The following is a 23,323-nucleotide window of genomic DNA, read 5'->3' as shown; positions in this document are numbered from 1 at the left end:
TACGATTGATCAAAGTTAATGAAATGCAGAAAGCAGAAATCAAACGCCAACTAACGTAGAAAAACAAAGGCACAAGCTCTTAATTCAGAAAGGATGGGAGAAAAATTATTTTCTACTGCAGGGAGTCTGTATCAAGTACATAAACAGTATCTTTCTCATGCCATTAACTCTTCACATTCTCAAAAAATCTTGAAAGTGGCACAGGACCTTCAGCTTCTTCATTGTCAGTGCTTGAGTTCTTGTTTCTTGATTTGTGCTTCTTTTTCTTATCTCTCTTAGACTTGGACTTCGATCTTCTTGAGTCTCTCCCTTCATCATCACTGCTTGGAGATTCCGAGGATGAACTGGAGGAGCTAGAGTCAGAAGACCTCCGTCTTGAACGCTGCATAAGTCAAGGTTTAATGAGTGTGATTCAGTTCACATTTTCATGACAATAATAATAGGGGGGGATAATACAATTTGGGTTTTGCTTCATACCATGCTTCTGTACCATTTACTATTACAGCTAAATATCTGATTTCCAAGACATAAAAACTGTCCAATAAAGACAAGAAATATTCACCAAAACACAAGCCACATAAATAATGTTCTTACCATACCAGATAAAAGATTCAATCAAGTATTTATTGGATCCTCCCCTCCCATATGCACCATCAAAGAGAAGAGTCCATAAAACCATACTAGCCACCAGTGCCCTACTGTGCTGACTTCTAAATATGTCCAAACTTTACCTAGCCTTTCCCAGCCTAACTTACCAAAAACAGAAAGCCTCGTAATCAGAAATCATAAGAAGACTGCACAAATTTCTTCAGCTTTTGATGTATAACAGTAATTTTTTTGCTCCACTAAATTTTCACCTTGAAATGCTGCCGCCTTCCATGCTTAGAGGATCCATCACACACTCCAAGGCTGTCTTTCCTAATTTCATCTAAAACACTTCAAATAAGAACTCAACAACTTATTTCCCCGCTTGTCTCCACTCTCCAGCATAAGAGACCCTCTGCTTGGATACTGTCCAATTCCCAACCCAGAGTGGCTTTCTCATAAATCATATGCCATTCCTTTATTATTGCCTGCTCCGCACAAGTAGCCAGAAATCAAAGAATCTTTTTGTCTCAGTAATAGACTGGTCTGGAAATGAAATAATAAGCACACTCATCCCCACAATCAATAACCTCATTAGTTACATAATAAGCAAACTCATCCAACTATCTGACACTTCTGCAATAAACTCAATACCAAGTAGCACCACATTTAGCCACCATGAGTCTCCTTTACACATTATGTCTTTAAACTTCAAAACACGACAACCACTTCCCAAGTTGTTGCATTAAACTTTCACAACCAGGGTTCAGAAAATATAGTCCTATCTCAAACATAGACAATTTTTATTGGGATTTCCTTGTAGAATATAGAGCTTCCCTTGTGACAGGTGATTAATATAGACGCAGAGCTTCAATGGTGCTTCTAATCTTGTAACGAATAGCAGGAGAAAAAAACTAAAAATAAATTGCACATTAAAATCAAAATCTCAACTTCATGACCCTTTTCAATTCATATGCAATTAAAACATAAAATTTGAACCATAAAGTAGTTAGAAGCTACAAGTACCTTTCTCTTTCTGCTGCTGCATTTCTTTGCATCTTTGTCTTTTCGATCTGCAATGAATTCAACACCCTTAGAGAGCAAGAAATATAGATAGTAACCATAAAACAAGCATGAAAAGACTCGCAACTTTAAGGCCTTTTACACATACCCTTTTTATGGCTAGATTTACTGCTGGAGTGGTTTCTACCATGTGCAAGCTTGCGTGCCCTTTCAGCGTCTAGCTGAGCTCTATACTCTCTCATCAGTCGATCTGTATCTGCTTCTAATTCCCCCTTTCTCAACGCATCTTCCTAGCATATCAACAAAATACACAAAGTGATATTACACCCCAACTTACAAGTCATGCTGTTTATAACAATCCAATAGACTGCTAGTCTAGCAATGCAATTTAACTACCAGATTAGTACAGACATTACCCCTATGCTCACCACATTTAGCAAATGAACAAATAAGTTCAACACAGAAACTCCTCCTTCAAATTTAAGGGATACCTGTACAAAATAGTGCCTCATCTGTGCTCTTGATTTAATTTCTTAGTGTTTAGTTGTCGAATCTGAGTCCAATGCAGCTCAGTTAGTGATGTTTGAACTAGTATCATTAAGGCATGGTTGTGATTGACTAATAATGCTTACTTGGACATTATTTTGGTCAACTAACTCACTCGCAAAGACTTAAAAGCAAAGAAGAAAGCTTCTTGAATGCACAAATAGCCAAATTTATAAACTGCTAATATAGTTTTTTCTCTTTCTGTACAGACATTAATAACATCATTACATACAACTCATAATTAAGGAGAAAGTAGGTATCTTTTGGGGATCATTTTTCAGAGATTTAGTCACTGGAATCACTAAGTAGGCAATGTATGTTAATACATAAAAAAAAAAAAAATGGAATCAAATCAGTTCTGAATGATTTTTCCAACATATACATTTGATATGCTTGTCTAATAACAGAAACACATAATTCATTCGGTATGCATCTTCATACAATTAAAAAGCGATTTGTAAATACTTTAGCAACTTTTACAACAAGTTAATATGAGAGAAACAAAGGGCAAATATTGCTCTAGCTTACCTTTTGTTTCTTTTTAAACTCTTCCCATGTAACCGTATGAGATGTTTTAAGGCTGGCCAAACGAGCAGCATGCCACTCTGGTGAATGAAAAGAACCATCCACCTGCGATTGTCCTCATCAGAAAAGCTCTGGAAAACAAAAATTATCCAGAAGGCAACTAGCACATTGGATAATCCAATAAAAGTCTACAACCTCATTGGAAAATATAAAAACAGAAGAGGGCAAACATTTTCATCAAAAATCAAATTGCAGCCAATGTTCTGAAGTCCTTCATCCAACAATCTCAAGTTAGCAAACAAAATAGCTATCAAGCAACAATAGGACTTAATAGGTGTAGATCAAAAACAAGTTCGTAGCAATTAGAATGATTTTATAAGAAGCATAACATTTATTGATCTGTAACCTAGAAATAAGAAAAAATACTAATGAATTCAAAACCATACACTCCCATTATAGAACGACTCATCATCAAATCAAGATTAGACAGATACAAAACCAAATAATATATTCTTTTATTATCATATCTCTACGCTATCACACCCTGCTTGAAGAATTAATTTGAGTCAGTCTTTGAATGTTATTGAACATCAGAACCAGGATGCATTCATGCTTTACAGGAATTCATTTTTAAATTATAACCAATCTACACCACCATATCAAACTCTTGACTTAACCACAATGATTCTCAGACCAATTAGATATAGATTCACATTAATGTTTCTTTAAAGCACTTCTAACTTTCAACACTGAATCAACTACTTTGAAATTTTACCTATCAAGAAATTATGACTAATAAGTTGATACAAAATAAGTCAACAAGAATTTAAAAGACCCAAAAAAATGTAAACTTTGGAAGCACCAAGAAACACATCTATCAATAAAATGAAATAAATCAACAAACAGAAAGTACCCAAATGAAAAAAAAAAAAAAAAACTACAAGTAATAATACAAAACAATACTTTAACATAAATTAAAAGAAACCCATAAAGGAAAAATGTAAAAGAAATAAACTTTGTTTGAATATGGAAGGGTACAAACCATGCCATCATCGATCTCTTCAGGACCTGCAGAGGTAGAGCCAAGCCTGGCTCTTTGCATAGCCTTATAGGCTTGGTTTTTCCCCATTTTCAGAAATACCCAGATTACAGAAACCCCAGAAAACTCAAAAGAAACAAGGAAAAATAGAAATTTTTTTCTTTTCTGTTGTTTAAGACATTAAGGGGAGAAAACCCATATTAAATGAAGAGAGAATATAGGGACTTGCAATCAGCAAAGAGAGAGATTTGGGAGAAAGGAGGGAGAGGAAGGGGAATCTCAAGGTTTTTTTTTTTTTTTTCAAAGCTAAATAGTTATTAGGGAAATAAATTATTTATTCGAAAAAAAAAACAAAAATAAAATGGAAGGAAATAATAAAAAAAGAGTATTGTGAGGTCATATCATATGACAAGCTGTACATATAGGCCCGTCGCCCATAGGGACAAATTTTTTTTTTATATTTTTTAATTATCATTTTCGTTTATTCTTTCCCTCTTAAATTGAATATTCTTTTTTTTTTTTTATGAATTGTTTCAACATTCTGTTATTTTTCCATTGTAACTTTTATTTGTTTACGTTTTATATTAGTTTTTAATATAATATCAAAAATTATAATTTATCAATATTACAAAATGAAAAATAATATTAGAAACACTATTAAATGAAGAGAGAATTAAATAAAAATTATTTGAGTTGGATATTAAATTCAGACTTAAGTAGTTAATTTATTGAATTAGTCAAATTTAAATATTATAATATTTGATTTAAATAATTTTTATTGTAAACTTAATTAAAATTTTATATTTTAATTATTTTAATTAAAATTTATTATTTAAATTTAATATATAGATTTATCAATTCGATCTCAAGTTTAAATTTGAATATAATAATCGAGTTTGAAGTTAAATATATGAATCGAATTTTTTATTTGATAAATAAGTTTAATTAAGTGGGTCTGAGTAATTTAATTTTTATCTCAAGTAAAATTTAAATTTAAAAATTAAAACTTGATTAAACTCATGAAATTTATGTTGAACTCAAACTCAAATTTCTCACTATATCAATTTGATTCAATTACATCTCTAAATAACTTACAATTAAGAGTAAGATAAAAAAAAAAACTAAGACAAAATTGATTTTTTTCTTATTCGATTTAATTTAAATATGTAAATTAAAGTCATATTATATTTCGAATCAAAAAGTAAAAAAATAAAAAAAAAATGAATTGAATTATATATTTTTATTAATTTTTATATATTTTTTAAATTTGTATAAAATAAAATTAATTATTTTATACTTAATCAATTTAAATATATTAAATTTTATATTAAAATACTATTAAAAAACAAAAATTTAAATTTAAAATTTTATTAAATTGAATTAAACTAAATCAATAAAATTCGATTTAATTTTACTTACATCATATGAAAATTTAATTCAAATTTAAATGAAAATTAATTTGAATTCAAATTATATTTTAAAATTTTATATATTATTTAAAAATTTAAATTAAATCCCATCCGATTTATTATTACTCCTTCCTACTAGAATCCTCAAGCATCGCCATGCTTCGCATTATTGCAGGGGCTTAGGTCATAACTTGTAACGGCACGGCCCTTACCCAAATCCAAGTAAAATATTTTGTTTTGTTATTTTCTTAAGCTCTAGTTGTTTTCAGTCTCCTCCTTTTCATGTTACTACTATACATGCTTTTCCCTCTCTCAGGTTTAGTAAAATAAACTGATTATATGTTTCCTGTAAGAGATATTTCTTAATCTAATTACTTATTTTGAGATTTTTTTTATGTATCTAAAATTTTATTTTTAAAATGTTCAAGACAAAAATTGAATTCGAGTTAATAATAAAAAATGAATTTCTCTCTTTATTAATTAAGATAATTGCTTTTGAATATTAATTTTGATTATTAATTTTGATTATTATTAATATACTAAAATAGAATTTTATCTTATATCTTATATAAATATATAAAAATCAAAGCCTTTGATAAAAAATGAAATAATTTAACGTAGATAGTTTATATTTTTAGCATATGGAAGGGTTTAAAGATCACCATGTTATCTGATAAATGTATTTTATTTATTTAAAATATTTTTATTATTTTTATAGTAATATTTTTATTACTTATAAAATAATTAGTAACACTAAATTAATTACATTTATTACATTTTAAGTATTCAATATTTTTACCTTATATAAATAAGTTACAAATAATTTAATCAATGATACAGATAAAAAAAAGAAATTAAATAAAAAATTAATTACTTATGAATATATTTTCATATTTTCTTATTACTTATGAAAAATTAAATGAAATTCAATATAGTAAATTAGGAAATAAAAGTCAGTCTTTTAATGAGTTGACAATAATGATGTAATTAAATTAGGAAATTTGTTGTTTTCTTTTTTATAAAAAGACAGTAGATTAGGCAATAATTCAAAAATTGTAATTTTGAAGGAAATATTTCATTAATTTAATGTCTTTTATTAAGCATTTATGATAATATTTTTTACTAATAATATAAATACAAATGTTCTTCTAAAAAAAATATTAAGCAAATTAAATTTGACTATTCTCGAACTTTATTTTACTGCAATTTTATTTTTATTATCTTATAAAAAAAATATTTTGTAGTGTTGCTTGTTATTTTTTTGTAAGTTTATCGAGATTTTACTCATATTTTTTTTGTTTGTGCAATTGTTAGATTTTATTTTTAAAATAACAATTTTATCAACTATATATTTTAGTATAATTTTATTTATAATTTATAATTTAAAGGTGAATATTTGATAATATATATATATATTAAATGTGATGTTACTAAAGTATTATTTTTATTTTGTGAAGTATTAATTAGCATAGGCCTAATGAATTTCATTTATTTTAGGAGATTAGTCGATAAAATTATATTGGTTTGCGAGGTTTTACAATCAAATGCCAAAAAAGATTGATTAATTTGAATACTATCAAGCTGGGTGGCTATGCATTGATTGGAAGCCAAATCATAAGCATTTTCAAATATTGTATTATAAGTCAAATCAACCTAATATGATATAATTGATTATGACCTAACTAAATATCAATTGTCTCAATTGAAAATGAAAAAAAATATTTTATAAAATTCTCGATGAATGAAACATTAAAGTAATCTAAGGGTTTTTAGTTTGTAATTTTTAAAAATCTTATAAAAAAATGGAACAAATTCTTCTATTTTGTGAAATTTATTATTTATTTCATTTAACAAGTCCTAAAATTTTAAAAATGCTAAAATTATAATTGAAACTCTTATACCCAATTTCCTATATTCTTTTATATATATATATATATATGTGTTTTAGATAGATATTCTTAATTCAATTTTCTTTTTAGATAGATATTTCAAGATACCATATTTATGTGTCACCAATTTATAACAAAAACACACATAATGTTGAAATAAAAATGCTAATAGTTTGGTTTTAATGTAAGTTCTAACTACTTTATAATATAAGACAAATATATATATATATATATTAATATAACTTCTTCACCTATTCTAAGGAAATATACGTACAATTAAGTTATAAATTTAATATATTAATATTACAAAAAAATTCATACAATTAATATCAAATTTTATTTTCATATTGACTTTTTAAACATATAACTTTACCTAATTAATTATTTTTATATTCCCTTAAAATTTATATGATATTAGATTTAAATGAGCAAATATATCTTAAATATTTAACACAAATTCATGACCTTAAAAAGGAGTGAAAAGTTTTTAATTATTATAAGTAAAATTGAAATTATTAATTTTGCCCATACCCTTAGAAAAGCAAAGTAGCAAACTATTGATTCTTTACCTTTAGAAAAAACAAAATTATTTTATGCCTGTTAATAGTAGACTCCAAGGAGGTTAGGATGTGTGTATTGTTTTTTTGAGAAATTAAATTGTGTATTATTAGGTGTTGTTACAATTATTTTTCTATTAATGCATTGGAGCCCTTTTTGGTAAGATTTTTAAGTTTTGTAATCTTTCGGTTTTATGAATGAAATTATTTTAAAATGAGAAAAAATTTTATATCACATCTTTTTTGTTTTGTACTTTTATACTTTTATTTTTAATAATCAAATCAAGGTTATTTATTAAATTGTAAATAAAATAATGATAAAAAATTATTTAAGGTGACTTAAGTTTTTTATCAACCATTATTAATATTTTTGTAATTATGAAAATAAATTTTAAATTGTTCTTTAAAATTGTAATTATATTAAAATTTTAAATAATATTATATTACAAAAAAATTATTATAGATATAGTTATTCCGTGCATAACACGAATATAAAATTTTAAAAGTTTAAATAAATAATATTTGATAATTAATTTTTTAAATTGAAAAAATAGTAATTTTTTTAATCTTAAAATTGTGAAATTATATAATATTTTTAAATATTTGATGGAAAACAAAACTTAACTTCCCAAAGTTATATAAGTTTTTTACTAAAATACTAAGATGCAATCATAAATTAATGCATGGCAAATTATACTCACTTTGGTTGGTCACAGTTGGTTGTATAAATTTGGCCGTTCAAATATTATCCCTCCCACATTCCGCAAAAATATGAATGATTGAAAATTTGCATACTACTAGCTGTTCTAAGCACTAAAAAAAAAAAAAAAAAAAAAAAAAAAAAAAACCCATCTGGGAATCATAGGGCAGTCGCATCTTTGTCGCAATTTGAGGGACCCTTAACGTTTTTTATTGCGCAGGGAATTGTACACTTGATTTTTTTTCTATAAAAATCTTTATCCAAAAATATTAAATTGAGATTGTTAGATTATGATTATAATTTTTATTTCATTATATAATTTTATAAAAAGATAAATAAGAAAATAAAAATTCAGATCATAATATTCCAATAAAAAATAATAAAAGTGATAATTGATTCGATTCAAATTAAATTTAATTTGATTTTTTTAAATATTATATAATATTATAAAAATTTAAATATGATTCGAATTTGAATCAAATTGAATTGAATCAAATTTTATTGATTTGAATCGATCTGTCATTTTTTAATTTTTATATATTATTTTAATATATTTAAATAAAATTTAATATAAAATTATTATTATTTTATAAAAATTTTAAAAAAATATATAAACACTAAAATATATATAATTAAATTCAATTTGATTTTATTATTTATTATTTTTTAATTTAAAATTTAATTTAAATTTAATATATATATTTAATATTTGAATCAATAAAAAAAATCGATTTCAATCATACTAAACACAATAATTTCGAATAGATTTTTAAATTTTTAAATTTGTTTTCTCATCCTAGGAAAAACAGAACTTCAAAATGTCCAAAACAAAGTTTAAATTCGATTAAACCTTTGATTTTCTTAGGACAAAAACATGGAATAGTATGTCTCTTGCTGTCTTCAACCGCTCTCAAATTACAATATCCAGTTGCACCCACGAAAAATGACTATATATACTTTTTAACGTCATTGCTGGTGGTGGATTCCCTTTCACCTCCTCATCACAGTATACAGGATCACAGTGTAAGTGTAACCAGCTCATCTTTAACCAGGCCCAGAAAGAAAGTTGTATAAAATTGCAAGAATCCCAACACAGGAAAAAAAGTTGATGCAAATGCCAATAACGAACAATATCTGTCTGTCTGTCTGTCAGAACATTTTTTATCTTCTTCTTCTTTTTGTGTATCTTGTACAAGAAAGTTTCTTGCCTTTGTTTTCTCACCTATTGAGTCTTTTTTCACACCTGGGTGGCTGGAATGATCATTCCACCTCGTCCATGGTAAGTTTTTTAGACAGCTTTTGAAACATTTATGTTTACTGTTACCATGTTTTGCAATGGAAGATTGGGTTTTGTTCAAAGTTCAGAGGTGAAAAATGAAAGTGTTTTGAACAGTCTGAACTACCGTTCCCTTTGCTCTTACTGTTCCCTTCCTTTCTTCTTCTGTTGCCTGTTTGGTCCACTGTATATTATAGCAAGAAAGCAAGTTCTCCTCTTTCATGTTCTTTCTCTGTTCAAAGTAATCATCAAAGAAAGTTAAACACTCTTCTCTCTGTCTGGCTGGCTGTCTTTGTCTCTCCCTCTGACCCTTTTCTTAGTCAAAAAACAGTCAAGAGAGTGTGTTTGTGTGTGGTTTCAAGTTCAAAAACAATAATAATGCTAACAGCCACCATGAGCTACCTACGTCGTGTCCTTCTCCTCCTTCTCTCCGCCATCACAACCGCCACTTCCATCCACTACCACCGCCACCTCCTCCACCAACCTTTGTTCCCTCAAACATCTCTTCCACCAACATACTCTCCTTCATCCTCTTCCCCATTTCCTTCCCCACAACCCCAACCTCATCACGATGAACAACAACAACAACAACCCAAGTATCCATTCTCCACAACTCCCACTTACACCTCTCAAAATCCTTTCTTTCCTTCCTTTCCTTCCCCTCCACCCCCTCCTCCTTCACCCTCCACGCTCCCAACTTTTCCCGCCAACATCTCCTCCCTGCTCGTTCCCCACTCTCCCTCCCACTCCTCCCACCACCGCCACCTCCTCATCTCCCTCTCCTCCTCTCTCCTCGCTGCTGCCGTCATCCTCTCTCTCGCCGCCCTCGCCCTTTTCGTCCGCCATCGTAACCACCAAAACACCTCCTCCAACGACAAAGCTTCCCGTTCGGACTCCCTCCGCTTATTCCCTCCCAACGTTTCCCCTTCAGATGTCTCCCAGAAGCCACCTCCTCCAACACCACCGCAACAACCGCCACGCTATGTCTCAACCAACCGCAGCTCGGAGTTTCTTTACCTAGGCACCCTTGTAAACTCTAGAGTAGACCCAGAAAAAACAACCCTTTCTAGCAATGGAGGTATCAAACTGGAAGCTTCATCTTCTCCTTATCAAAAGCTTGGCTCTCCAGAGCTGAGACCATTGCCACCATTGCCAAAAGTCCAAACTTTTCAAAGTGGAGAGCAGTTTCTCCAAAATAGGCAAATAGGTGGCTTTGAAAACAATGTTGAAGATGAAGAAGAGGAGTTTTTTTCAACCAAAGGGTCATCAGGTAGAAGAGAGAGTCCACCACCAGCAAGAATGGGATCAAGTTCGAGGAGGGAGTTCCCGGGTGAGAACTTTGTTAGTAGAAGCTTCAACTCAAGAACCGCTTCTTACCCTTGTTCCAACTCTTGTTCACCTACAAATTCATTCTTGAACTCAAGTCCTTTGACTCTGAGATCCAAGTCTCCAGATAATGTTGTTCCCATCTATACAGTGAGAGTAAAAAACCCATCTCCAACTTCACCTTCATCTACAAGATTATCTTCATCGTCGTCAGAACGGGATTCGCCGGATAGAAGTGTTTCGGGGCAGAACAAGAAGTCTCCATCAAGGATTGTGGTTAAGAAGCTGCCACCACCACCTCCTCCGCTCCCTCCATCGCGTTTCTGGGAGGCTCCTGTGGCAGTGAAGTCTGATCCTGAGACTAATTCAGGGAGGCCTCCGGTTTTTGTTGCGCCTTCTAGGCCAATAGTGTTGCAGAATTTGGTAGTGAATGAGCAGTTGAAGAAGAATGAGGGCTTACATGGGAGTGAAGAGACCCCGAAACCGAAATTGAAGCCTTTGCATTGGGATAAGGTTAAAGCGAGTTCGGATCGGGCCATGGTATGGGATCGGATAAAAGCAAGCTCTTTTCAGTAAGATACTCACAGCCCTCTTTTACTCGTTTATTGAATTAGTGTTGTATTAACTCTTAATAGTAGTACATCTAGTTTGCTTAAACTTTTCTTCTTCTTTTGGTGTTGAATTACTTTATTTCTACAATTATTGCTTTTGGAGTGTTTGGTAACATGTAGAATGCCATAATGGTGCTTCAGATTGAATGAGGAAATGATTGAGTCACTGTTTGTGGTGAATAATTCAAATTTGGTCACGAAAGATAATGGTCGCAGGCAGATTCTGTCCTCTGTGAATCAGGAAAATCGCGTGCTTGAACCAAAGAAATCTCAGAACATTGCAATTTTATTGAGGGCACTAAATGTCACCATTGATGAAGTCTGTGAAGCACTTGTGGAAGGTAATCATTTCACATGCATGGCAAGTACAATGAATCAATAAAAGATAGAGCATAAAGGAGAAATTAATTTTTTCTTTGACAAGCGATGGTCCTGTAGTAGGAGGAACAGACTTTAGAGGACTATACTTGAGAAAAACAATTCTAATGCATCGGAACTCCAGGCTTGAAATGATTTTGTTGTGCCACAACCATAAAATATTGAGTTCAATATTCAAACCAACCAATCATAAAATAAGACCAAGACAAACCGCAATAATTCATATTTACTTTTTTGGAAGCTATGCTGTGACCTTGATGGTGGTGAATTAAAAGCCTTTCCCAACGGAGGGAATCTCATTTCTCATCCAATACCATACCTCATGTAGCATTTGTATAAGCAATATATAATTCTGTTCTTGAAAGTTGAGACTACAAGAAAATCTGTTCAGTTGAGAGTTGAAACAGGTTTCTAAGGTGTCACCTATTTACTATCAATTGTCCATTTGTCTATACATTTTCAGGAGGGCTAAACGTATGGTTTTAGGATGGCAGTGCCTCGGAGAACATAACTGTTTATTTGGTGCTGTTTATTATTGCTTTATAGGTTTTGCTGAAATGGTTGCGATTATATCTCCAGTTTAGAAATGCTATTTCAAGAACAAAATTGTACACTTTATTGCCTTTCAAACTATAGCTGTAAAAAGTTTTACGTGATAGGACAACCAACTGTATTTCTTCTTGTCATCCTCTCCTTCCTCACGTTTATTATATCTCTAAACTGCTTTAATTTCTCTGCAAACAGGCAATTCAGACACACTTGGGACAGAACTCCTGGAAAGCTTATTAAAAATGGCTCCAACCAAAGAAGAAGAGTGTAAGCTGAAGGAGTTCAAAGATGAATCACCTTTTAAGCTAGGTCCTGCCGAGAAATTCCTCAAGGCAGTTCTTGACATACCTTTCGCCTTCAAGAGGGTTGATGCTATGCTGTACATTGCTAATTTTGACTCTGAAATTGAGTACCTGAAAAGGTCTTTTGAAACTTTAGAGGTAGGTCTTAATTTCCAATCTGTGTGTACTTGTGTGCTTCTGGTTTATTGGGCAACCACTCAGATATCTGTTATGAATCTTATATCTATCGATTCTTCTTCATCATTGATACCTTTTTTATTTTTTTTCTTGGACCATAATTAAAACTTTTTCAACATAAAACACGCTTTGTTAGGACTGTAGCAACTCAGTTGCAGTAGCTTATTGCAAGTTAAAAGTCAACAAGTAAGATAGGGACAGTTCTCTGTTGTTTCTCTTGATTATTGCTTCTTTTTTTTTTTCTTTATTTTTAAGGGATCAGATTTACTATTACAAGAAACTTATGGGGAGCTTCAAAGTGTCTGATTAATCTATCATATTTTATGTCTTTATCTGCTTCGTAGATCCAACTGAGAGTCAATTATTTAGACCTATATTCCTGCATAAGAAGCTTGCCTACCATCTAAGAGGATAACAGTTGTGCTTTATTCATCATTGGCCTAGTAATCTTCCTAATTGTGAGCTTGGGTTTAGTTCAATTGCGTTAAACTCTTCATACAAAGCAGCTAGTGAGTTTATGGTATTCCAGCTAATTGATGTTCAAAACCATAAGCTTGGATTTAATTCAATGGTCGTAATTCTGCATCCAATGACAGTTGGCGTGATAACATTTTGTCAATAACATCTTGGTAATCAAGTGAAAATGCTTATGGTAATCAAGCTCCATAGAGATGAAGGCTACATTTAGTCAATAACATTTTGGGGGCAACCATACACTATTTTCACCATTATGCTTTTGATAAAGCTGTGTGCATATGTATTCATGAGCATGATGTCCTTTTCATAACCATTACTCTTGATATTTTGGTCTTGCATCCATTTGAAATGAAGGATTTTGATGTTTCAAATTACTCTTGGGTGGTAATTTTCTAATTGCGGCAACTTATTTCTCCTCTGCAGGCTGCTTGTGGAGAGTTGCGAAACAGCAGAATGTTTTTGAAGCTTTTGGAGGCAGTGCTCAAAACTGGAAACCGTATGAATGTTGGCACCAATCATGGCGATGCACATGCATTCAAGCTTGATACACTCTTAAAGCTTGTTGATGTAAAGGGCACTGATGGGAAAACCACGCTTTTGCATTTTGTTGTGCAGGAAATCATCAGAGCTGAAGGTTCTTGCCTTTCTGGTTCTAAAGAGAATCTGAAAGCTGAGAAAATTCAGCGATCTGATTTTCAGGATGATGTTGAATTCAGGAAGCTCGGCCTGCAAGTTGTTTCTGGTCTTAGTGGGGAGCTCACCAACGTGAAGAAGGCTGCTACTATGGATTCAGATGTTCTTAGTATTGAAGTTGCAAAACTTGCTACTGGTATTTCTAAAGTAAGAGAAGCTATAAAATCAAATGAAGAAATTGCGCTGAAGGACAGTACCTACAAGTTCTGTATGTCAATGACTGAGTTCCTGAAAAAGGCGGAGGAAGAGATTGTAAGGATCCAAGCCCAAGACACAGTTGCTCTCTCTATGGTGAAGGAGATAACAGAATATTTCCATGGGAACTCAGCCGAGGAAGAAGCTCATCCATTCAGGATTTTTATGGTTGTAAGGGATTTCCTTTCTATTCTCGATCAAGTGTGCAAGGAAGTTGCAAAGGTCAATGAGAGAACAATATACAGTTTGGCACGTCCATTGCCAAATCCTGCCCATCAACCAGTTTTTCCCAGACTCAACATAAGGCAGCATTATGGTTCCTCCGACGATGAAAGCTCATCATCCTGATTATAGTTCCTGATTAATGTCCCCCATCTGCATATTTGGGGTTAAATCTCATCATCCTCATCATAGATCCTGATCCATGAATCTTATATCTATCTAACCAGGTCCCATTCAAGAATGCAGCAGTCATGGCAAAGATGCTTGTGGGTAGGTCTCAACATGCATACATACATATATATATATATATATTTATATAATGTAATCTCTTTTTGGTTAGCTAAATTTGTACTTCAATATATTTACTTACAGGATTTTGGAAGTTGTTTTGCTATGTGTAATATACAGGAGGAAATTATATTGGGAGGTAATAAAGTAGTATATCTATAAAAGTTGGATCTATCTTGTAAATAAATTAGTGACTCTGAAACTGAAATTTATGTTCAATGATTGTAAGTAGAATGATAGATCTGTTAACTGTTGTGTTTTAACACGTGCCTGCCTAATTTCTTTTTGTACTAGAATTAGAAACAAGTTGTGGTGAGTATTGGGGACAATCAAATGTGAGGTCTTTGTCCATCAATTATTGAAAGAGATAACAAGTTACTTCTTGTGGCTGAGAGGTTTGATCTGGCATTCTTTTATTAGGGAGAGAGGGCAAAGATTGGTCATAGCACATGGCCCCTTGTCCAAAGGAGGACATAGTCAGTGACTTTCCTTGCAATTCCAGGCAGCTAATCTATCTGCTATGATGGAAGTAATTCCATCATTGCATAATGACAATGAGAAAGAGTTTTAGTGTGTTGTTTTTCAAGCCTCTAATTCAACATATTGCTTGTGGACCTTGAATTTTAGATACAGGATGCTTTAAGATCAGGTCAAGAAAATCGTAGAAGTCTAAAACAAGAGGTTTATGTCATTCTTTCCTCAAAGACAGTTTTCATGATCCTGCCCATACATTCAAATTTGTTGCATTCTATTGTTCGTTCTTTTCATTTACAGGGTGAGTATATATAGTAGATTTGATAATATAAAACACAATATAGTAATACGATATGAGTGTGTTACGAATTAAATAAATATATTTTATTTTTTCATATTGATACGAATTGTGATATATAATTTTTGTATAAAATATAATATAAATTTAAATATTTTACATTACACAAATATTCTAATTGTAAATTTACAATGCAGTGACCAATCTAAGGGTTGGATCAAGTTTAATATGAGATCTAAACTGCTAGGACAGGTAGAAAATGCGATCCCCTTTAAGCACGAAGCAAGTGGATTCAGAATCAATAGTAAGGTGTTCGAGCACACTTTTAAATTTTGGAAAATAAGAAATTTTGAAGCAAAATTTTTTTGCAGATTCTAAAATTTTCAATGAAGAAATCGATAAAGAGTGATTTGTGTAATAAAATTTTTTTACTTTGGTTGAATCATTATTTAACGAGAACGATGTATTTGATAGTATTGAAAATGATGAACACAAAGGGTGATGTTATACAGTGTAACTCAGGTACTCAGGTACTCACCTCACTGGACAAGGCCTTTCATTGTTATACAGTGTAACTCAGGTACTCACCTCACTGGACCTTAGCTCAGGCCTTGAGTTGTGACTGACATGAGCTACAACTTGCACATTAATGACAAGTTTCATAGGATTCTCAAGTTCTGGAAATTTCCGGCATCCACCTGCATCAGCCAAAAAATGTCATGAAAAAGGGTGTTGCTTCCTTGATCAGTTCAAATATATAACATAAAACAAAAGTGAAAAACTAATAGTAAATTTCAGCATAAATGGATCCATTAATAGGTATACATCAACAAAAGCTCTCAAGCACTCTCTCTCTTTCTCTCTTTCCCATGTTGCTCACATGCACGTATAAGCCATTGCATGCATGAGTTTCTTGTGAAAGTTTTACTTATTTCTTCAACACTTTCAACAATTAAAGGAAGTTTGCTAAGCTGAGCGAACCACTTGAAGTCCAGTGTTTTCAAAATAAAAAGATTTAGCCAACGGGACAAGATGAAAAAGTGTATTGGTGAGAAAAATAATTGTGAAAATTAAAAATCGCTTTGAATTGTAGTGTTTAGTTTGGATGAGATTGATATTTTTTATTTAGTTTGAATTAAATTTAAATATTAAGTTGATATATTACGTCTTGATTTGAGAAATAAAAAAAAATCAAATTGAAATTATATATTTTTATTAATTTAATATATTTGTTAAATTTTAATAAAAAATTAAATTTAAAAAATTATCAATCAAATCACTAAAATTTGATTCAATTTAAATCGGATTACATGAAAAATTAATTCAAATTTAAACCAAAAGTTAAAGATTTATAATATTATATAATATTTAAAAATTAAATTGAATTCGGTCGGGTCGATATCACTCCAAAACAAGATTATAGGGCAAAACTGTAGTTTGGGGAATTTAGTAGGGTTGGTTTTGTAAATTACTCTACCAACTTAAATCAAAAGAGAAAAAAATTTAAAAAAGTAAAGAATGAAGAAACATTAAACGACTCCGTTTTCATATCTATTCCCCAAATATAAAAGCAATTGGACTTTGGCCATTTTTCCCGTGTAAGTGTCATCGAGCCAACTGATCAAGAAACTGGAGAAGGTAAGCTTTAGGTTGCTGGAAACACTTCTCGTACTTCGGATTCAGATTAAAACTTTACTCTTTATCTTTACGGGGTTTATTTTTCTTTTAATTTCAATGAGATATTTGGGCCAGTTTGATTATATCTTGTTTGGCCATCTATTCGGTAATTTTTTGCCGTTTTCAAGTAATAAAATCTTTGAAAAATGAATAGCTTGAAAGCCCATTTTGGCATAACCTATGTATTTCACCTATTTATGTTTATATGAATTTTTTTGAGTTTTTATAATGATGACAATTACATGGGTAGGTACCCTTTTCATGGATTCTAATGGGTATTTTTTTAAAAAAAAAAACATAGATTTTTGGTTCCTTTTTTGACTGCTTTTTGTTCTTTTGAGTTCAAAGGTTCTGGTGTGTCTGCAATTTCCTAGGTAACTGAAGCTTGCTTTGGGGTAGCCCTTGTTTTTCTAATTCATGGGATTTTTATGTTTAATTGAAGTTTTAGGTGGGAAATTTTTGTTTACTTGTAGGGTATACTGATACATGCGTGTTCTGGAATAGGGTGGAAAATTTGGGGTTCTAAGTTGCAGTAACATGAGAGAAAAATAGTGGATTAGGTGCGATTTTAATCTAAGTTGTGAAAATTGTTGTCTGAAATATATTGTTACTTTTAAATTGGGAGAAAGCACAGCTTAAAGGGTTTTTCTTTATTTTTTTTGGTTTGCGAATCTAGTATCTAAGTATAGTATGACATTTGTTTGTCTAGATTTTGCAACAAATGGGTAATTAGTTATTATACATATGATTTTTTTGTTGATTTAAAATGTTTTTGGCATTGCTTACCTTTTTTTTTGGAGTGTAAAGGATAAATTCTAATTGCATTTCTCTATTACGTCAAAAGCGGCAGATTCTAGTGGGGTTGGAAATAGGTTGAAGTTGCTTTGCGACTTTTATTATTATTGATCTCATTGTAAAAGAGAATGCCTGTTAATAAGAAATTTTGTTTGAAGCAGCTCTAGTTGACTGTTGATATTCTTTACTATGGACTCATAAGCATGCCTGGTTTATACACACACACAAACACACGCGTATGTGTTAGTCTATGAAGCCTGGCTTCCCTTCCTAGGTCCTAGGTCCTATATTTACCACCATAGAATTATTCACTTGAATATATTGCAGGCAAACTAGTAATTCTAGAAAGTTTAAACTGTTTTATGATTTGCAAATAATAAAAGTTTGGTGTGGAAGTAGGATAAGGAAGATGAGTGGGGCAGGAGAGAAAGGGTCAACAACTACGAAAACACCTGCAGATTTCCTCAAATCAATCCGTGGGCGACCAGTTGTTGTCAAACTGAATTCTGGCGTTGATTATAGAGGTTGGTCTTTCTGCATCTCCACTTCTACCTTATTATTTTTTCATCTATGTATGCTTCTATTCCATTTTGCTTTTAGATTTATTTATTTATTTTTTGGATTTAGAAATTTGATTGTTATTTTTAGGCTTAATATATAAGTATACTTTCGAAAGCCCTTGATCCTTTATTGCACGTAAATAAAGCTATAATTTGTTTATTTGTATGTAATTATAACCATAAACTTTTGAAATCAATCAAAAAATCCAATTGGAATAGCAGACGACTAAATTTGTTAGCTAGCATTGTTGGTAAACACGTGAAAAGTCATAATTAGTCTTCCGATATTTCAATTAGACTTTTTATAAAATAACTTAAGTGATAAAACAACTTAAAAGCTGTTATAATTACAGAAAGATAAAAACCTTGTAGTCTTATTTACATGCAATAAAAGATTAGGGGCTTAATTCCTTTTTTTTACTCAACTTTGATGGCATATTTTGGTATTAAGCCTTATTTTTAATGTGCTGAATTAAGTGAACAATAGAACATTTCTTATTGTCTCTTCTAGGAGATACGAAATGATACGCATTGACAGCTTTTTTGAGTGGTTTTTCTCTGGTTTATTTCATGAAGTCTCTCTGTCTCTTTCATACATGCCTAGAATTCAGCTCAAACTCTCAGGAAAGAGAAAGTATCTGTCCCTTTCTCAAATATCTTGTAGTTTCTAGGTGATTGAGGATTGTTAGTTTAAATATCTTGTGTGGAGATTACCACTCACCGGTTGCATATTGTTCAAAGAACATATTTGGAATTTATTAGTTGCTTGTTGTGTAATGCATTATGTTGTTATTTGCATGCGGTTAATCGTTTGGGGCACCTTGCTGTTGTTTGCAATTACAGGATAACTGAGATAGTAAATACTAAGAATGAACATAATAGGGAGACATTTACATCACAACTGTCTTTATTATTATCATTCTCATTCTTTATTTCTGTCCGTCAGTATTTTCCTTTCCTCTGCTGTAAGATATCAAAGTTGTCATGAACGGCATGGTTTTAATTTTTTCTGCATGCTGATGGTTTTCATTGAATCTGCAAATTTTCTCCAAAGATGTTTGAGACACCTGCATATCTATACAGAGATAGTGCACATAATGTATATTATGAAAATTTCTTTTTGGAATATATATGTGGGTGATAGTGATTGTGTAAGCTTCGTGCCCGTCCCTTTGCTTCAAGTGTTTCAGAAAGCAGGGAGAGCCAACGTTCAAATTTGAATTCTTGGTCTATCGATTTACGTACTTTGGCTTTCCTGGAGTTTTGTGTCCTCAACTTGTTCTCCTAATTTGCAGGCATTCTAGCTTGTCTAGATGGATATATGAATATAGCTATGGAGCAAACAGAAGAATATGTCAATGGACAGTTAAAAAATAAATACGGTGACGCTTTTATTCGTGGAAATAATGGTAACCATTGTTAGATAAACTTAATTTTTATTTCACTTTTTATTACTTATATACTTGTGCTGGCAATGATTGTCAATTTGATTTCACTTATGCAGTACTTTATATCAGTACATCAAAGAGGACATTAGCAGATGGGGCTTAGCATTGCTACTGCATCGAAGACTTAATATCACCTATGACTCGTTGCTGTTCTTATCAATTTGTTTGTAGGAGAGGATTTAAAACTGATAACTGATATATTAGATCTTCTTACTCGAGTGAAACAGTGAAGCTTTTCTGTTTCTTTCAACCTGTGGAAGTAAGTGGCAGATGCTTTCATTCTAAGAGCAGTGTTCACTTTCTCTATTCTAATCTATTCTAAATTGCTTGATTATTATCTACTATAAATTGAACCAAGTTTTCATTTTTAAATAGTTTTTGTCAATGTAATTTCTCTAAATATTACTGCAGCAACTTTAAATTGATTAACAAATATATTACATGAAAGGAACCCTAACAATTAAAGAAGATGGTGTTGTTTTACATGTATTAATTAGAGGGTTAGCTGAGCCAAATCGTGTTGACATAGCGAGAAATTCAAATTCAATTTAAAAATTTTTACCTGAAATTTGATTGAAATTTGATTTAAATTTGATAAAATTTTAATTAGAGTTTAACTCGAAATAAAAATTAAGTTACTTAAATTAATTCGATTAAGTTCATTTATTAAATAAATATTAGGTTCATTTATTAAATAAAAAATAAGTTTAATTTTTATGTTTGATTTTAATTTTAATTATTTATTTGTGTTCAAATTTGAATATCAAATTTGAATTTATATATATAAATAAAATAATAATTTTTTAATTAAAATAATAAAATATATACGAAAATATAAAAGTTTGATTTAATTTACAAGTTATTTAAGTTAGTTATTAAAAAATTTAAACTCAAATTGTTCGAACTTAATAATGATAAAATTTAAACTCAAATTGTTTGAACTTATGAAATCGATTGAGCTAGAGTTTTATTCGAATTATTTATGCCTCTTATAGCAACGAAGGCTGTTCAACTGAAATAAAATCAGCACAAAACAGAATAAAGAAAAATGCAAAACACTCGGCACAAAAGCTCAAGGGATGAAGCAAAGCCGCCCACTCTTCCAGTCTCTTTGTAAATGTTCGTAAGCTTTCCTACAGATTTGTATTCAATCTTTACTCCATTGTTTGGGCTTCACATGCTCTTTTTCCCTGCAACTATGGGGATATTCATCCATGATTACAAGCTTAATCAGAATGCGTCATTTTTCTTTTAATTTCTCACTCCTTTAGAATTCATGAAGAACGTAAGATAGATGAGTTACTGTCTGGAAAGATGCATTTCTATTCTTGTAATGGCGCTTATCAAAAGATGGCTGAAGCTTTGTTCAGTTTTTTTATAGTGGCAACATTTTCCAAGGTGATTTCTCTTGCCACTGAACAATCTCGCCTGGGGTTTCAAGAAAGACCTGACAAGGGCTTCGTGGCTCACTTACTATGGTCCAGGCTGTGCTTCAGGATGGAAGGCAAGTGAGAGACAAGGCTGTGCAGCTTTGGCTGGAGAGGCTTAGAGACATTTCCTATCATAAGGTTGATGATAACCTAGACGAGTTTGCTTAGGAAATTCTCAGCCGAAGCTCCTTTCTTCAAGCTTGTGACATTTTCTTTCAAGTTTGCTAATAGAACTAGAAGATAAATGAATCTCTAGTTCAATTCTCAATCTTTTCTTTTTTAGAATTAAGAAGATTATTTTAGTCACCAAAAGATTTTAGGAGGAATTTAGAATCTATGGACGGAGGTGCTGGTGGCATGACTAATATTGATGCAATACTTCAAAACCATAAAAAGAAACTGAAAGATACAAGTTTTCTTGTAATTCTTGATGATGTGTGGAATGAAGATTGCCTGAAATGGAGTGAACTGATAAGGCAGCTGAATTGTCCCTTCAAAAAAAAAAAAAAAAAGACAAAGCAACCCAACCATGGTTGTTTTTACACTAATGACAACTCAAGCTTTGTACGTGTATATCATTATCCCTGCAATTTTTGACTGATTCAAAGTTTGTGACTCTTCGTTTTAGTAAAATAATCCAGCTCCAACAACCCAACCATGGTTTTTTTACATTTTGTACATGAGCCTCGCACGCGGTTTTACGTGGACATAGCTGGATTTTTTAATACCGGAAACAGAACCCAAAGTATTCTTCTTACAGCTTCTTTCTCTACATTCTAGATCTAGAGATTGAAACTGAAACAATGGCTGAAGCTGTGAGCGTTGCTGCAAAGGGAATAGTTTCAAGCCTGAGTTCAGTTGCTACTGAGCAAATCAAACTTGCATGGCATTTTGAAGATGAGCCGAAAAGGCTTCAACACTCATTGGCTATCATTCAGGATGTGTTGCACGATGCAGAAGACAGACAAGGGAGAGAGAGCTGTTAGAAGATGGCTGCTGAAGCTTCAGGAAGTGGCTTATGAGGCGGATGATGTTCTTGATGATCTTGTTTATGAAGATCTACGAAGAGAGATCGTGATAAATAAGCCTATGTGCAGCTTAGTGTGGAAACAGGTGTGCAATTTCTTCTCTCTCCAACCCTGTGTTATTCCACTTCATAATGGCCAACAAATTTGAAAAGATCAATGCATCCTTGGATAAAATAAAAAATGAAGGATTTGTTTTGGGACTTGGTAATAGAGTTGGATCAGTAGGTAGAATTGCTGAAATGATCAGCCAAGACTATAACTCTGACTCCAACCTCGATTCTGAACCTGTTGGAAGGAGAGATGATGTCTCAAAGATTGTCAACATGCTGAGTAGTCTGAGCAACCAACATGAGATATCTGTCATTTCCATAGTTGGTATGCCAGGCATTGGAAAGATAACCTTGGCTAAATCGGTGTGTAAAGAAGTAGAAGAGAAGAAGATTTGTGATGTAGCAATTTGGGTGTGTGTTTCTGATGATTTTAGTCACCAAAAGATTCTAGGAGGAATGCTTGAATCTCTGGACAGAAGTGCTGGGGGCATGACTAATATTGTTGCCATACTTCGAAACCTTCGAAGAGAGTTGAAAGATAGAAGTTTTCTTCTGATTCTTGATGATGTGTGGAATGAAGATTGCCAGAAGTGGTGTGAATTGAAGAACCGTTTGTCAAAAATTAATGATAATGCAGGTGACTTATCCATACACATAAAAGACAAAGCAAATGCTATTGTTGTAACCACTCGTAGCCAGAACGTTGCATCTATTGTGGAGACATCTGCTTATCATAGGCATCACTTGGAAAAATTATCAAATGAAGAATGCTAGTCAATTATCAAGGAAAGAGCCT

General features: G+C 31.8%; 4 protein-coding genes across 4 annotated transcripts; 3 read left to right on the top strand and 1 right to left on the bottom strand.

The window, feature by feature from the left end:
* Window positions 1-56: 56 nt before the first annotated feature.
* LOC111287245 (uncharacterized) lies at window positions 57-4,026 on the bottom strand. Its single transcript, XM_022877636.2, has 5 exons — window positions 3,722-4,026; window positions 2,683-2,784; window positions 1,757-1,898; window positions 1,612-1,658; window positions 57-382 (listed from the first exon to the last, which is right to left on the bottom strand). The coding sequence occupies exons 1-5, from the start codon at window positions 3,806-3,808 to the stop codon at window positions 164-166; spliced, it is 597 nt and encodes a 198-aa protein (XP_022733371.1). The 5' UTR covers window positions 3,809-4,026; the 3' UTR covers window positions 57-163.
* Window positions 4,027-9,034: 5,008 nt separating this feature from the next.
* LOC111287727 (formin-like protein 2) lies at window positions 9,035-15,050 on the top strand. The gene is made up of 4 exons (XM_022878398.2): window positions 9,035-11,447; window positions 11,628-11,827; window positions 12,609-12,853; window positions 13,793-15,050. Exons 1-4 carry the CDS (start codon window positions 9,928-9,930, stop codon window positions 14,603-14,605), a joined length of 2,778 nt encoding a protein of 925 aa, XP_022734133.2. The 5' UTR covers window positions 9,035-9,927; the 3' UTR covers window positions 14,606-15,050.
* Window positions 15,051-17,069: 2,019 nt separating this feature from the next.
* LSM6B (Small nuclear ribonucleoprotein family protein) lies at window positions 17,070-20,350 on the top strand. Its single transcript, XM_022878139.2, has 4 exons — window positions 17,070-17,177; window positions 18,411-18,535; window positions 19,867-19,980; window positions 20,076-20,350. Exons 2-4 carry the CDS (start codon window positions 18,421-18,423, stop codon window positions 20,120-20,122), a joined length of 276 nt encoding a protein of 91 aa, XP_022733874.1. The 5' UTR covers window positions 17,070-17,177; window positions 18,411-18,420; the 3' UTR covers window positions 20,123-20,350.
* A 2,366-nt stretch (window positions 20,351-22,716) lies between these two features.
* On the top strand, window positions 22,717-23,301 carry LOC149519004 (putative disease resistance protein RGA3). Its single transcript, XM_089758897.1, has one exon. It carries the CDS (start codon window positions 22,717-22,719, stop codon window positions 23,299-23,301), a length of 585 nt encoding a protein of 194 aa, XP_089615023.1.
* Window positions 23,302-23,323: the final 22 nt, after the last annotated feature.

The sequence above is a fragment of the Durio zibethinus genome, chromosome 4, assembly GCF_047325235.1.
Source record: "Durio zibethinus cultivar Kanyao isolate XHJ-2024 chromosome 4, ASM4732523v1, whole genome shotgun sequence".
Lineage (NCBI taxonomy): Eukaryota > Viridiplantae > Streptophyta > Magnoliopsida > Malvales > Malvaceae > Durio > Durio zibethinus.
The sequence above is the reverse complement of the archived record's forward strand: the minus strand, read 5'-3'. Positions and strand labels throughout refer to the sequence as shown.

Bases quoted from the DNA above. Each gene is read 5' to 3' on its own strand.
- LOC111287245 (XM_022877636.2), bottom strand. From the start codon at position 3,808: ATGGGGAAAAACCAAGCCTATAAGGCTATGCAAAGAGCCAGGCTTGGC. The intron at 2,785-3,721 runs GTTTGTACCCTT...GGACAATCGCAG, and splicing joins AAGAGATCGATGATGGCATG to GTGGATGGTTCTTTTCATTC. The intron at 1,899-2,682 runs GTAAGCTAGAGC...TTGATATGCTAG, and splicing joins AGTTTAAAAAGAAACAAAAG to GAAGATGCGTTGAGAAAGGG.
- LOC111287727 (XM_022878398.2), top strand. From the start codon at position 9,928: ATGCTAACAGCCACCATGAGCTACCTACGTCGTGTCCTTCTCCTCCTT. The intron at 11,448-11,627 runs GTAAGATACTCA...ATGGTGCTTCAG, and splicing joins ATAAAAGCAAGCTCTTTTCA to ATTGAATGAGGAAATGATTG. The intron at 12,854-13,792 runs GTAGGTCTTAAT...TCTCCTCTGCAG, and splicing joins GGTCTTTTGAAACTTTAGAG to GCTGCTTGTGGAGAGTTGCG.
- LSM6B (XM_022878139.2), top strand. From the start codon at position 18,421: ATGAGTGGGGCAGGAGAGAAAGGGTCAACAACTACGAAAACACCTGCA. The intron at 18,536-19,866 runs GTTGGTCTTTCT...CCTAATTTGCAG, and splicing joins TTCTGGCGTTGATTATAGAG to GCATTCTAGCTTGTCTAGAT. The intron at 19,981-20,075 runs GTAACCATTGTT...TCACTTATGCAG, and splicing joins TTTTATTCGTGGAAATAATG to TACTTTATATCAGTACATCA.
- LOC149519004 (XM_089758897.1), top strand. From the start codon at position 22,717: ATGATCAGCCAAGACTATAACTCTGACTCCAACCTCGATTCTGAACCT.